The sequence below is a fragment of the Alligator sinensis genome, unplaced genomic scaffold (genome assembly GCF_000455745.1).
Source record: "Alligator sinensis unplaced genomic scaffold, ASM45574v1 scaffold164_1, whole genome shotgun sequence".
Taxonomy (NCBI): domain Eukaryota; kingdom Metazoa; phylum Chordata; order Crocodylia; family Alligatoridae; genus Alligator; species Alligator sinensis.
Window position 1 is genome coordinate 216,274 of NW_005843272.1, and position 14,742 is coordinate 231,015.

The following is a 14,742-nucleotide window of genomic DNA, read 5'->3' on the forward strand; positions in this document are numbered from 1 at the left end:
GTCTCTTCCCATTAGTGACCTGTTCCTCTGGACCTCTGCCAGAGCAATTGTTTCATGGAATTCAAATCTCTGCAATAAAATGTTCTCACATGACTTCTATATTTGATCTCAAGCTTATTCCACAGTAAGTTTATTCTGCTTTCTTTTCCTCTTCCATGAGAAATAAGGGTTTGTTCCCAGAGATGAATTACCCCATTTATAAATTTAAATAAAAAGACTTTTTGCATTTTCCACACTAACACAAGGGTGTTCTTTGCTGAAGACTTCCATATGCAAGAATTACTGCCCAACAAACTTTTACATCAAGTCTGATCCCAGCACCCTCCACATTGGGGATAAACTTGCTTTTGACCATTAGCACCTTACATTAATCATGAACTCTCCGCCTCAGGGATAAAACATTTATTAATATTTAATTTCCAGAGTAGAACTTGGCTCTCTCCAACTGAGGGTGAATTCATTTCCAGGCTTTACTCTTATGTCAGAGCCAGAATACTTTGTAGAACCAATTTACCTTCATGTGATACTGCTCCAAGTTCTGCTCGGAGCCTATTTCCCATTTCAATAAGCTGATGCTTCTCTTGGCTCAAACTAGAGATCTTTCTCACTGCTTCCTTCAGTTTACTCTGTATTACCTGTACAGAGCAACCAGCACCATGTTGGGGCCCATCACCTGACCCCTTCCCAGAAAAATGTCTGAAATCTTCTATGTCTTCTTGAAGTCCCCTGATCACTGACCCCTACGAGAGAGAGAGAAACAAACACCATAAGGCATTCTTTCCACGTAAGGATTGTGACAGAAATCTAGTAGCACAGATTAGACTTCAGTGAGAGCCAATCTTTTTGGTAGGCATGCCACAAATTAGCCCTAAACTCTCTCCAAGTGCCACTCCAATCCCCTTCCTCTGACTGATCTGCTGCTTTTCTTTCTGCTCCCTAGTCTGGGCTCCCTGTGCAATCTCAGGCAGCCTCTGTGTTCGGCATGTGGCAGAGACAGATCAAAGAAGGGATGGGCAGTCCAGCAGCAAATAAGCCATGAAGCAGAAGTCAGAGCAGGAGATCAGACAGGGAGCATAGTACAGAGAGCAGAAAACAAAGCAGCAGATCAGGCAGAGGGAGGGGACTGGAGTGTAACCTGGGGACAGTGTGGGTCCAATTTGTGGTGGGCCTGCCAAAAAGGTTGGCCCTCACTCCTCTATCTGACATTGATGTCAAGACTTCCAGTATTCTTAAACTACATTTCAACGGTAAAATACATCGCTGTGCATCTGTAGCCGCAGAAACGCTGCTATTGTTAAAGCCGAATACAGACATTACACTTTTAAGAGTATAAGTGATCAGAAACCAGTCTATACCCTTAAGAGAAAAGCAGTTTGGTGTGCACACACTGGCTAAAGAATGGCAGAACCCAGTCTAAGATTCCCCCCCCAAAACCAAAGGGCAAATATGTGTTCTGTTCGCTACCGATCTAAACTATGCCACTAACAGAAAACCATGTCACTTCAATCAGTTCTGCCTCAGGCTTCTGAATGTCTGTGCCTAGCCTAAATGTGAAAAGAAAGCAATTGATGTGGGTCTGTGCAGAAATCACATTTGCACCTTGTTCCTGTGCTTTGTAGATGCTGAATATTGATACTAGGAAGACAATGCTCTTAGACCAACACAGCTACAAGCTACACCCCCAGAGTATTGATACTGTTCTTTGACAGACTGAACTCCTTGAGTCAGAAACATCATTACACAGTTTTCCTATGTTACCAAACATATTGTTAATGCTTCATAAATTATAAAAATGAGAAAGAGAAAGCAGCCTTCTTGTTTTGTGGTGGGAACTTTGGAATTACGTGCATTGCTCAGAAGACATTTCTTGGATAGCTTCCATCTACCAGGCTAGTCCTGGTCAGGTCTGCAATATACCAGGGGAGAGGAACACACCAGAAGTGGGCATATGAGTTTTATAGAATAAAACTTAACAAGTGATCCAATTTATAAACATCAAGCTGAGGGAAACTGCTGTTAATGCAGAGCCATATTCTTTGGATGGGGAGCTCTAAACAGGAACGAACACAGAAATATTCCTCGTGATCAGGCTGAACAGGCGCTGTTAATTCCAAATTACACAAAACAACCCTTTTTGACTATAGATCATGAAATGTAATAATTAATCATATCCGATGGCATAACTGAGTTAATGATCTGTGCAATATACAGCCCATTACCATTTGATAGAGTCACAGTGCCCTCTAGCGAAGGTTCAATAGAAAGATACTGATGTCTTCCAAATGTTGTACGTCACACCAGTCATTGCGAGTGCAATGGGTAAAGTCCAGTAATCCAAACAACAATTATCCAAACCATTCAGTTATCTACATGTAGGATCTGCCACCAATCTGTGGTGTGTAGTACAAGTGAGAGCAATAGTGACCAGAAGTTTATTTGTGTGTTGTATATATTATATAATATAAATGTTCATTTAATATATGCTTCAGTAGCTGAACAATTTGATTTTTACAAATGGGTTGTAGTCCCAATCAGTTCACATAACTGACTGTCTATAAGAATTTTTTTGCACTAAAATTTTAAATATGATCCAACTTTTTTGTGGTAGTTCAGTTGCATTGCAAATATTTCATACACAGTAAGATGCCCTTTTGTGTTTCTAATATACTCTACATCAGCAGTCATTTAAAAAAACTGTTCTTCTTTAGGAAAGAAAAAATTGGGGATTTTTTTTTCTTAATACCTTTTAAACACACAACAACTGAGAGTCCAAAAAGCCCATTCAACCCCTGAAGAGTTAAAAGTGGACAAGTGTGCATATTTAGGACTCGAGAGATTTTTTAGTCTTCTGAAGATGAAATTATTAACTCATCATAAGGTATGTTGAAAACATGTTGATATATAAATTTACCCTATGCACCCATTTCAAAAAAAGAAACTCATATTATCTTCATTTATAGCTGTATTTGGTAAGCTAAAATTTGAGGAATTTAATGGAAGAAAACTTAAGCAAGTTTTAATGGAAGAAAACTCAATTTAGACACCTATGCAAATCAGAGATGAATTAAAGCAATATGGCTGGGGAAAAGAAAAAAGATGAATGCAGTTTTGAGTCGCGTATAAAAAAGCATTATATCTGATGGAACTTCCAGACAATAATCCCTCTCTCTACAGAATGTGCTAATAGCCTACATGCATCTGAAAAACAGGAAGAACCTGTGTGAGGGACAGAGCGAGAGGCCAGCTAGGTTCAGGATGGGGCGGGGGGGCATACAGGGCATGCCTAAACTACAAATGTACTGTGCAAGGGAGCAGCATGCTGAAACACACCATGATACTCTGCATTAACTCCTGAACTACTGACAGCAATGGTAATTAATCCTCCTGCAATATGATGTGGACACAGCTATGCTGCTTGCAGTTCTGAAGGACATGCAAGTCTTTCTGAAGGTGGTATGTGCTTACATGACACATTTGAGCATGCTGCTGCTTGCCCTGGTAAGCCTACAGTGCAGACAGGCCCAAAGTTGGCACAAAGCTGCTTCTGGCTCCCTTTCCATCCTGTACTGAGTACTGATTAGCCAGATGGAGAAAAATAACATGAAAACTGTATGACATGCCAATTATTACAGTTCTGGGTAGCACAAACATTTTTCATACCTTTTTTGTGTGTGGTGTTGCCACGGAGCCCAGATGAGCTACTCTGGCTTCCAGCCTCTTCAAAGCAGCTCCAGTGAAAACATCATCTGTACACAATGCATGTGGAAGTAAGAGCAAATGAAGCAAAACCAACTGTAATTTTGTACACGTTCTACAACACTGATCAAGAAATATTTATTTTGAGTATTCAAAGGCAATAATCTCAGAATCTGGTATCATTGAGAGAGAGAGACTTTTCGAATAAAAACAAGGATAGCACTTGGAATACAGAATTAATATGTACGTGTAGGAGAACAACCTCCAGCTCTTATGGACAGAAGTACTGACAGTTAATAAAACACAGCATATGCTTCATAATTCATAACCATCCAACAAGCAATGACTTTGTGTAAATGTTATTAAGAGGAAATATTCTTGGGCCACTGGTATATACATGCCAAAAATAATTGTGATTGTAAATCGAAGTGATTAGGAGATGGAAATTTTACAGTCAGTATGTCTCTGGAGAGAAAGGTAGTTAGACATGTTGGTCTGAAGTCAGGCAGACATCAGGATAGATATACACCTTACAGACTAACTATATCACAGATGCAGAAGCAGATCCAGGATTCTGCAAACAGAAATGCGGGAGAAGTGACCAGGGCTGCAGGGGTGACTGCAATCCTCACTCCCAGCCTCCTGCCCCTCCCCATACCAGGGCAAGCAGATTGTGCCACAGGAGCAGCAGATGGGGACTTTCAAGTCCCTGAAGCAGGTACAAATTCATTCCCCTTCCCCTCCCTGCTCAGAGGCATGTCTCCTCCCCTTCCCATCCTCCCCTACCTACCACTGTTGCCGTCTTTCCTGTCCTGGGGGAAGAGGTGCTCCAGAGCTGTGCAGGGGGTAGACTTATCCTAGGACAGTGGTGGCAGGTAGACAGGTTCCCCACTCTCTGTGCTTACTCCCAGAACAGTAGGAAATAGCTGGGAGGACCAGGAAGCGGGGGGGAACCCATCCATCTGCCTCTGCCACCGGCCCAAGCTGAGCCTATCCCCCATGCAGGGTACCAGGTAGCACAACATAGACAGAATAGCATAGAAAGCCAGCAGGCAGGGGAGGGGGGAATGGGAGGGCAGGGAACATGCCTCTAAGTACAGGGAGGAAGGGAGAGGGGCAATTTGTACCCTCTTCAGGCAAGTCCCCAACTGCTGCTTCTGCTGCATGGTCAGAAAGGGGGTTCAGCTGTGCTACTGCACTACCTCTGGACCTACCCCTGGATCCACCTCATAAGCTTTTGTAAGCAGTGGCTTACTTAAGAGATGTAAAGCTTACCAAACTTTATGCATCTGCAACTTAGGTGGTCTACAAGGTGCAGATCTACCCTGTCTACTGCCTGCAGGGAAAATCTTTAATAAATAAATGACGATTAATGGCAAAACATTGTTCTTACCATTAGCTTCCCTGAAACTGTAGCTCTGCGTCTGAGTATGAACATTTCTGGTGTAACTGTATGAATCAGAGGAAGGTGCAAATGATTTTCTGGGAAACTCGGATACCTTTTCTAATTTCTCTTCCATTGCCCAGCATTTCTGCTTTAACTTTCTTATTTCCTCTTCTAGTGATTGAGTGTAATCTACAAACATAAAAAATGATCCTAGAAAAATTCCTTGGAAAACCTGAAAAATGTATGTAAGGCATGGTAAAGCATGGCTGACCACTTCATAGGGAGCTTCCTTTTATCCAGTTAACTGACATGAGTACTGGATGCTCCCCTGTCTGAGACGGCAACAACTAAACTCTGGTGGCTCAAGCCCTATGTGCAGGAGTAGGGTATCATCAAAAAGCTAGTGAAATGAGTAATGGGTAGGAATCTTTGCTTGAGCTGGTTCATCATTTTGCTTCACTATCCATGTATAAAACTATTAGGTAAAATAAGAGCCTGTATCTAGTAAATATACATACACACATTTATTGACCATTTGCTTGGAAACAGCATGGTTTAAACTAACTGTTAGTAAAGCCTCAATCAACTCCAAATGTTAGGATCAGGAGGGAGAACCATTTTGGACAGGAAGCAGGGGCGTGGAGGTCCCTTTGGTCAGTCTGGTTTTTGACAGATCCAAAAAAATGGTCCCAGATGAATAGGGAGCAATTCGGGAGAAACAAAAGTTTAACATTTTAATATTAAAAATCAACAGCAACAACAACATGGCAGAGGGAAATGCACAATGCAGAAACCTGGGTTTAGAAAATTGGCAAAAAGTATTTAAAAACATGCAGTTTGCAGTGAGCATTTGTGACAGGTAGCTTTAAAAGGCTTGGAACTGGTCTCATGTTCACTAAAACCCTCAAAGGCTTTTTCATTTGGGTTGGCGATTCCTTATCAAATTACAGTTGCTTTCCCTTCCCACATTTGCCAGTTCACAAGAGTCACAAGAATATCTCAGTAAAGAGAGAATCATATTTTAACTTTTGAGTATACAGAAAAAGAAAGAATGTTGGCGCAAACCTAAAAAAGAGATACACTTTTTGGTAGAGAACAGGGCTGCAAAACTGCCATTCAAAAGGTAAAATTTTCAGAAATGGAAATAACTGGAAAATATTAACTATAGGGGCTGCTATCATCTCCCTCTGTCACATGTAGATACACTCTTAGCCGACATGCTCTTCTCTGGACCTTCTTCTAGTGACAGGTATCTTAAACACGACTATAAAAGATAATTTGAAAAGAAGAAAGACAAAACTATTTATTACATTATGGTTAAAATGTTTCAGTAGAAAGAGTAATTTTTAAAGGATTATTTAAATGTTATTTAAATAATTTTCTTATAACCCATGTCATTTAGGGAAGCTGAAGGTAGGGAGATCTAAGGTAAGAGATGTCACTTCAGAGGAATGTGTGAAAAGCCATGCGCAATGGTTACAAAGCAGCACTTTCAACCCACTTCTCTGTATTACCAGGAGTGAATGTTACTGAAGCAGCCTCAACATTGGTGGCAGTTTGCTGTGTGCACTGCGTCTTTTCTTTCATAGAGGATGATGGTATCTGATCACTAAGGATCTCCATTTCTTTCCTCATTTCTGCTACAGCAGTCCGCAAGTTGGTGTTCTGCTGCTGTAACTTTTGTATCACAGTGGAAGGAAAATCCTTTTCAAGAACTCCCTTATCATCATAAAGAAATAACTGAAAAGCAAAAATAACACAATAGCACCGTGCTATTTTCGGTAAACATGACAAAGTGCTGACATCGTCTACTTCACATACAGTACATCAACCACCACCACCACCACCTGCTCAAAGATGGACAGCATTATAATCATGTAGGACGAGACCAGAAAAAAGAGGAAAACACCAGTAATCAGGTAACTCCAGGAACTGACTGGATGAAAAGTGCAATGGAAAAACTGTGATCAGCTCTATTGCCAAAACTACAAGTTCCCTGGGTTGGGAATAGGGGAAGGCAGGAACTGAATGGAATAAACTGGATAGAGGTCCCTACACCACATTATTCTGGAGATATACTTTCAGGCGTCTCAAAAAATCCTAAGACAACTCCCAAGCATGGAGACAGCAGGGAAAAAAATCCACTAGGATCAAATGCATTGCTGCTCACTAGAACTAAATAGTTGAGACAGCAGAAGCAGGAGAAAAATAACATTTAAGTAAGCACTTAAATCAATGAAGCTATGACAATTTATACCACCAATTTATACCACCAACCTTAAATGTTGGTATTAATTTAGATTTCTAAGCCTTCAAACATTTGATGGCTCTTCTTTAATGATTGAGATATTGTATTGTGTTTTGTTCCTATTTTATATGCATTTACAATTTTAACCATCTTCACGTAATATCAAAGGATCATAGGAAAGTAGGGCTGGAAGGGACCTCACAAGGCCATCTAGACCAGCTCCCTGCTCATGACTGAAATCTCCCTGACTAAACCCAAGTGTTTGTCGAGCCTGCTTTTGAAAAGTTTCCAAGCATGGAGATTCAACAACTTCTCTAGACAGACTCTTCCAATGCTTGGCCACCCCTGGAGTCAAAAGTTCCTTCTAACGTCCAGCTTAGAAAAAGGGTCTAGAAACATTTTTACCCGGCTAGGACTGTTTTTTAATAAAACAAAGATCTGTCCGTGAATGTATTCAGGGAGGGCACCATTTTCCCGGGTAAGTTGTAATAACTGTCCACTAGGGTGCACCACAATACTTCTCTTACCTTTGTCCTTCAGAAATACCCTTGCTGAATACATTATTACTACCAAAATCTTACACAGATAATAAGCCACTAGTCCTCCTATTATACAGTATATAGGAGAAATCTTCTGTCCAGTCCATTTCTCATATTTTTTAAACCACTGAAAAGTACTTAAATCTGAAGCCGGGATCATAATTATAGATCTGAGGTACTGAAAGCTATATAGAGTCAAAGAGTACTGTTTGGATATTCAACTAGGCTTGAGTTACACTTTCTTGCCCTACTGCTCTGTCATATTTTACACACAAAAATGTGTGTATACAAAAATAAAGAAATTAACAACACTCTAAGATTACTTCACAAGTTAGGTGCGTTTTGGTTGTTTTCTTAGAGAGATTTCTATTAGACATATGCTTCTGACTTCAGCAAAGTCACATAAGAAAGAAATGCTAGGATGTTAATCCCCGTATTTCTCCATATTCCAACCTAACAGTCTACTTTTCTTGGCCCTCAAAATTCTACCCATATGACAGAATCATCACCTAGTGATCTTTGGTGTCAGATTAACTTTAATATGTATACTATGATTTTAACAGACTGCCGCCTCCACTACTTACAGCAGCCCGAAGGACATTTTCCTCCAAAAAATTATTAGATTTTCTACTGCCTCAGTCTAGGATTCTAGACTGCTTCCCAAATTCTTATTTATTCATTCATAGGTGACATAATTATGTCCAGTAGCACTGAGTTCAATATTTAGTTCTGTTGTACTGAGTATGTGAATACTGTAATATTCAAACAAGGAGCCAAGTCTGTCTGCAGACAGTTTGTGCCTGCTTTCTATTTCTGGACATAGAGTCAAGAGCTACAGCCAAGTACTTATAGACTACAATCTTCAAGGACATAAAGCAGCAAGTACAAGGCCAGCCATGCTGCAATATTAATATGGCATTAAAAATACAGGATATAAAAAGGGCCAGGAAAGAGGCAACCAACTCATCTGTACTCTCACACTGCAAAACCACATTATTGCCTAAAAACGTACCAACTGTAATCTGCTTATCTAGCTAACTGCAGAAGTCTGCACTCCCCCACCACCCCTGCCCTTCCAAAGAAATGATTCAGGGAAAACTGAGGAACCTCCTTCCATATAACAAAATGACAAACTCTTGCCTAAAACCCACTGTACTTTGGCATATTTGCAACTGAATTTTAGGTTCCTATCTTAGCATTCCCCAACTGAAAAGTAGCATTAAAATGACAACTGTTTATGGGAGAAAGTAAATGTAAGCTATTAAAAGAAAGGACTGTATTCTGTGGTAGCACACGGCTGTGCCCTCAGCACACTGATGTGCTGACCTATGGCCAGGCCAACTACAGTTCTCTCTCTGCTCCAGGGAAGAAGCCAGTTACAGCACATCCTTTCTTGCAGGAGATAAATTACCGCTCCATACCAGCATGCTGTTTTGGTCTGTGGGTGGGTGGCTGTGGCAAGCCTCTGCTCATAGCAGGAAGTAGTGGGAAAGTCACCACTACTTTCTCCCAGGGGGCCAAAGGCACAATCTGAGCAGCAGCATGCAGGGAAAGGAGGACAGGCCCACAGCATGAGACCTGTAACACCCATCGCAGTTGATCCAGACTGACAATGCTGTACCTTGAAGTATTAGGCAACTGATTAACTTGAAGTACAACGACAGTCTGCTGAAGACAAGCCCAACAAGGTTGCGTGCCTCAGCATGGATCCATCTAAGGCAAGACATTCAGCACTGTCTAACCTGTTTCTGTTCTTCAGGCGTCACATCATGTTTCCTAAGTGCCTGGACTGCTTGGTCTCTTTCCAATGTCACAGCAGACAGAACCGTCTCCATTTCATGCAGCCTGTGTTCGGTCTTTTGTAGCTTAGCTGTAACCTATAAAAGCAAAGCAAAACAAAACAAAGTAAAATCAGTCTGTCATGTACAGACAGCTCACATGAGACTCTGAAACCTGCTCTTACTCCAGGCCCCAAAAATCCAAATTTGAAGACTTTTGGGGCATAACTAGCAGCAGGTTTGGGGAAGCACTGAGGGTGTGCTTCCCACAGTGAGAGGGGGCGGGGAGGAGTCTCTGTAGGTGGCTGGTTTGCTGAGTTCCTGTTGGAATGATCACTTTAATGCTACTGGGGTTTAAGTTACTGCATTATTAATGATATGAAAGCACCAAGAACCCTGGATAGGCACCTCTGCGTTGACCAACCTTGACACTCAGCTGGATGTCATTTCTCCCTTTGTGTGCCTGCCTGAAACATGATATTTTTTGAACATCTTGTTCAATCAGTATCAAAATATCAGGGATTTTTTTCAGGGGACAAATTCCTATTGATTGTGAGGAAAACCCAACAGAAAAAAAAAGGGTAACACAAGGAGCCCCTGCTATCTGTTGAACAGACCCATAGCCTCAAGCCTCCTGTCAGTGTTTAGAGAGCAAGGAATGACTTGACAGTACCCTCTAAGACAGCACTAGGCAATTATTTTGGGTGGAGGGCCACTTTGTGAGTTTTGATGAGCTGTCACAAGGGTTGACCCACCCCTTAACTGGTGCCCTGCCCCCTAGTCTCCACCTTGGGACCGGAAATCCTGCCCTCCAACCCCTGACCTTTGCCACCAGAAGCCCCTCCCCTGCCCCTCACCTGCTCCACACCATCTGCCCGTGGCGTCCCCTGGGCATGCAGCGGGGCTGGGGCAGCTCTGCAGCTGGACTGCCTTTCTAGGCAGCCCAGGTGGCAGCAGCTCCTTCTGGCTGCCACTGCTGCTGGCCCCGGACTCTCAGCAGCAGTGGCAGCATGAGGCAGAAACTGTTGCTCAGTGTAGGAGGAAAAGCAGCCCCCCTCTCCCTCACCAGCATCAGGCTGTTCCTGCTGCAGCTGCCCAGAGCCTGAGCCACACCAGGTTGCCCTGCGTCTGCTCTGCAGTGCCACCACTTCCCTGGCAGGCAGCTAGGGACAGGGCAGCCTAGCACGGTGCGGGCTCTGGGCGGCTGCAGCAGAAACAGCCCGGTGGTGGCGATGGGGTGGGGCTGCTTTCCCCCCCTGCACTGAGCAACAGGTTCTGTCCTGTGCCACCACCGCAGCTGAGCCTGGATGGGAGAGTCCGGAGCAGGTGCGGGGTATGCTGGGTCAGGGCTGTGCAACATGGGTCCTCACCAGTACCATGGGGCTGAGGCCAGTGGCAGCGGCAGCCAGAAGGAGCTGTCACCACCTGGACTGTGCTTGGGCCAGGCGGGACTGAGGGAGTTGTTGCGGGCTAGACAAAGACCCACTGCAGGCGACTTCCAGCGCATGGGCCGTATTTTGCCCACCCCTGCACTAAGATCTTACAGTATAAAACCTCTATCATCCTCCTGACAGAGTCTGAATTTTGACACCCTGAAAAAAAACAACTTACCTCCAGCCAGTCAGGAGAAAAACAATATGGAGCAGAGAAAGGGGATGTACTGGGGCGGAAAGGGGAAAATGAGAAGCACCAAGAGCCCCAAATGTCAGGGGAGAAAAGAATGGGGGAACAGTGCCCGGGCATGGATAGGCAAGAACCAGGAGGGGTGCACAGACATCCTGCATAAGGGTGAGGGTGAAGGGTCAAATTAGAGGGGTACTGAAGGCAAAGAGCCCCTGGTTGGTGCCCTGAACTTGATCTCCGGAAGAAGCATTAGCTTTCCCCTGGTTATTTTATATCTAAACAAACAGTCTACACCACCGTGTAATATAGATGAAATTCAGTTCAGCCCAGTAATGACCTGGTCCCTAGCTGTTGACAGTTTCTGTATTAGATCCTCCGATTTCTGATAATGATTCCTTTCAGCGTTCTCACAGCGCCGCTGCCAGTCCAGTTCTGCTTGTACTCTAGCTTGCTCCAGAATCTGTTCTCGTTCTGCTGCCAGAGACAACTGCTGTTTGTACCTATGATACAGAGGTGCAAGGGGAATTTTTGTTTCAGTTTCCTGAACTTCTATTTCACATGCTAGGACACCATGAAGTAGAGAAAGAAACATGGCATGTCCAATGCTTCAAGCTCTGGGAGGTCTGACTATGTGGAAACATGGATCAAACCAAGGTGAGTTTACAAGGGTAGGACTTACTGCAGAAGAGCCAAAAGCTCTTCACATGCCCATGTGACCATTCCCCACAGTAAGTGAAAGCTAAACTGGAGCATTTTGGCCCTGTTTTATACAGTCCTGGTTTTGTCCAGGAATAAGCTGCCCCAGTTTCACTTTCATGGATTGTAGGCACACAGCTACCATGCACCAGCTGCTTTGTGGCAAGTCTCTACTCCCATTAATTTGGCTTCATGTGATTGCTTAGCCATGCCCTAAATCACTGAAGTATACAGTTCAACAGATTACCAACCAACTTCTGAATGCCAGAGAGACTGAAGACAACTTGAGGAGTAGCAACTTTTGTATTATATACTGATTTAGCTAATTATGGACCTGGAGGTAAAGGACAAATCTAGAAGTACATGTAAATTAAATCCCTTTATGAATCGAGGAAGTAATATGCAAGTAGTGTAGCAGAAAGCCCCCTTTTCCTCTTGCCTGCATTTGCTCTCCCCTCTTTGGATATGTTTCTCTTTTTCTACCTTTTCTTCCTTCCTCTCTCTTTCACTTTAAGATAAGGAATTGTTTTTTAATAATTGTATGTGTGCATTTTGTATCTCCCCTTGTAGTTTGGTATTTTTATCTATTTGTGTGCCATGGCATTTGTAGCTTATATTTTATACTCCTCACCTTTCAACTTTCAACTAAATGTGTTTTAGTAAGTTATACATTGTAACAATGTTAACAAGGGCAGGAATCAAACTGTCCTTCTCTGTATCAGGCTGGCCCCTGAAAGAGCAAGTGAATCAGTGATTGAACTCCTAACGTGATTGAATGTGTAACAAGGTAGCACACAGCAATTAACACCCGGGAAGCTGCAGATCAGCCAACTGAAGAACTCAATAGAAGACAATGTAGCAACCGGGAAATCTCTAAACGTCACTGATCAAGGGCTAGAAGCCCTGGTCTGAGTTAATCAACGCCAGAGACCAACTTTTGGGCTGAAGATCTCCAGGTCGACCACTCCCAGAGCCCTATTCTAAATTCATCAACGGACTCCCAAACCTGCACGTACATGCGGACGACCCCTGGGCTGACACATGCTCTCCAGTAGCCACCGAGGGGGTCACCAAAGTCTGCCAAGGACAGATAAAAGGCAGTGAAAAGTGACCCTCAGTGGCGCCCTCTTGATCTCCAACTCGACCAGACCTGTCCAGCCAGAAGGACCAGCCGGCGACCCAATTCTGGAAGATAACACCACGCTGAAAGAAGCCTCAATGACAGACTCCAGCGCTTGTGGGATAGGTATACCTGACTCTGTAGCCTGCTACTGTGTGTGTGTGTGTGTGTGTGTATGTGTGTGTGGACCAGCTCCAAGGTTTATGATTACAGTGTTTCAATCTGCCTAATAAACTAGAATTTTAAGGATCCCAAGTTGGACATTTGTAGCCAACAGCAGTAGTTGGACAAAAAAACCCAATTCATTCCATAAAGAAAATTGCAGAAAAACCCACATTAGCTGAATAAACAAAATGAAGCAAAAAAAAGAAATTACCTACAAGGAAAAAGAAAGGTATTGGAAGGGACAAGAAAAGGGTGGAAAAAAGGAAGGAACTACAGGATAGCCAAAACACAATGAACAGTGACGTTTCTTGAAAGGGGAGTATTAAGAGAAAAGGAACACAAGACACTCTTTGAATTGAGTATCACTGGTGCTTGGGTAAATGGGAGACAGAAAAAGAATCCAACTAAATTTGAGATTTTCAAAAGCACTTATCCATGGTTTGGAACCTCCTATTGACTTAACTGGGATCAAAGACAAAAGATATCACTGGGCACATCTACACGTGCATTAATGTGCTTTAGTTAATGTGCATTAAATCCAGTACCTCAGAGCACTTTTACACATGTTCTAGGGATAGTGGTAGTGGGGACGGGACAGCATTTTAATTAGAGCAGCTCTCAGAGCCACTCTAATTAAAAGTGCTGCCACATCTCATGTGTGGGCATCCCTGTGCTTAAAAATGGTGGTGAGGGCATTTGAACTAAAACTTGTTCAATGAGCTTTAGTTCAATCACCCCCACCATCATTTTTAAGCACAGAGACCCTGATACACGAGACGCACGAGGCTACCGGAGTGCAGTAATTGCCATGTTCCAGCAGACTCAATTAATCAAATCTGCTCTGACGTGCTGGAATTCCAGTGTGTTGGAGCAGCTTCCACACTTGCCTATTGGCAATCTCTATCGTGAGGTTCTAGGAAATGTGCATTACCCTGTTTTAACGTGTATAAACTGAAGAGCAAAGTTTTTAAGTGACACAATGCGCATTAGCCTATTTTAATGCACATTAGCGGAAGCACACTTTTTCTAGTGACGCTTTAATGTGTATTAACGTGAGTGTAGATGCTAGGGCTATGCGAAGATTTGGTCCCCGATTCAATTCAGCGGAGATTTGGCCCAATTTGGTGGATGAATCTCCGAATCAAATCAGAGGATCCTTTAATCTCTCTGAATTGAATCGGAACCCTCTGAATCGATTCAGAGAGATTTGGAAAGATTCAGCAATTTGGACATAGAGACAGCTTTAAATGTTTTTTTCTATATACCTCTAGGTACCAGGTGGCTCGTGAATGCTGAGGATGGGGTGCATGAAGTGTCGCGCAGGGGGCTCCCCAGCGAGCTTGGCAGCAGACCTGGAAGTGGACCAGAAGCACTTCTGGTCCATTTCCAGATCTGCCGGGGAGCGCACTGGGGGGACCCCCCATGCCTCCCCAGCTTGGCACCTGGTGCCTCCTGGGTCTGGGGGGGCACCCAGGGTCCCCGCGCAGCCA

The 14,742-nt window shown here is 43.3% G+C and overlaps 1 protein-coding gene across 8 annotated transcripts in view; it reads right to left on the reverse strand.

Annotated features, from left to right (window-relative positions):
- The window catches only part of FASN (fatty acid synthase), an 89,537-nt gene that overhangs the window by 74,161 nt on the left and 634 nt on the right, over window positions 1–14,742 (reverse strand). For 2 of the 8 annotated variants that reach the window (XM_006038172.3, XM_025194660.1), the window contains exons 2-7: window positions 11,609–11,771; window positions 9,613–9,747; window positions 6,598–6,823; window positions 5,090–5,272; window positions 3,661–3,746; window positions 515–740 (exon numbers count right to left, since the gene is read on the reverse strand). In XM_006038172.3, the coding sequence (XP_006038234.2) occupies window positions 515–740; window positions 3,661–3,746; window positions 5,090–5,272; window positions 6,598–6,823; window positions 9,613–9,705 (814 nt within the window). In that variant the 5' untranslated portion in view covers window positions 9,706–9,747; window positions 11,609–11,771. Of the gene's footprint in view, window positions 1–514; window positions 741–3,660; window positions 3,747–5,089; window positions 5,273–6,597; window positions 6,824–9,491; window positions 9,512–9,612; window positions 9,750–10,505; window positions 10,623–11,608; window positions 11,772–14,742 lie in introns of those variants that run through there. The other 6 variants (XM_025194658.1, XM_025194657.1, XM_025194656.1 and 3 more) reach the window with 6 other exon arrangements.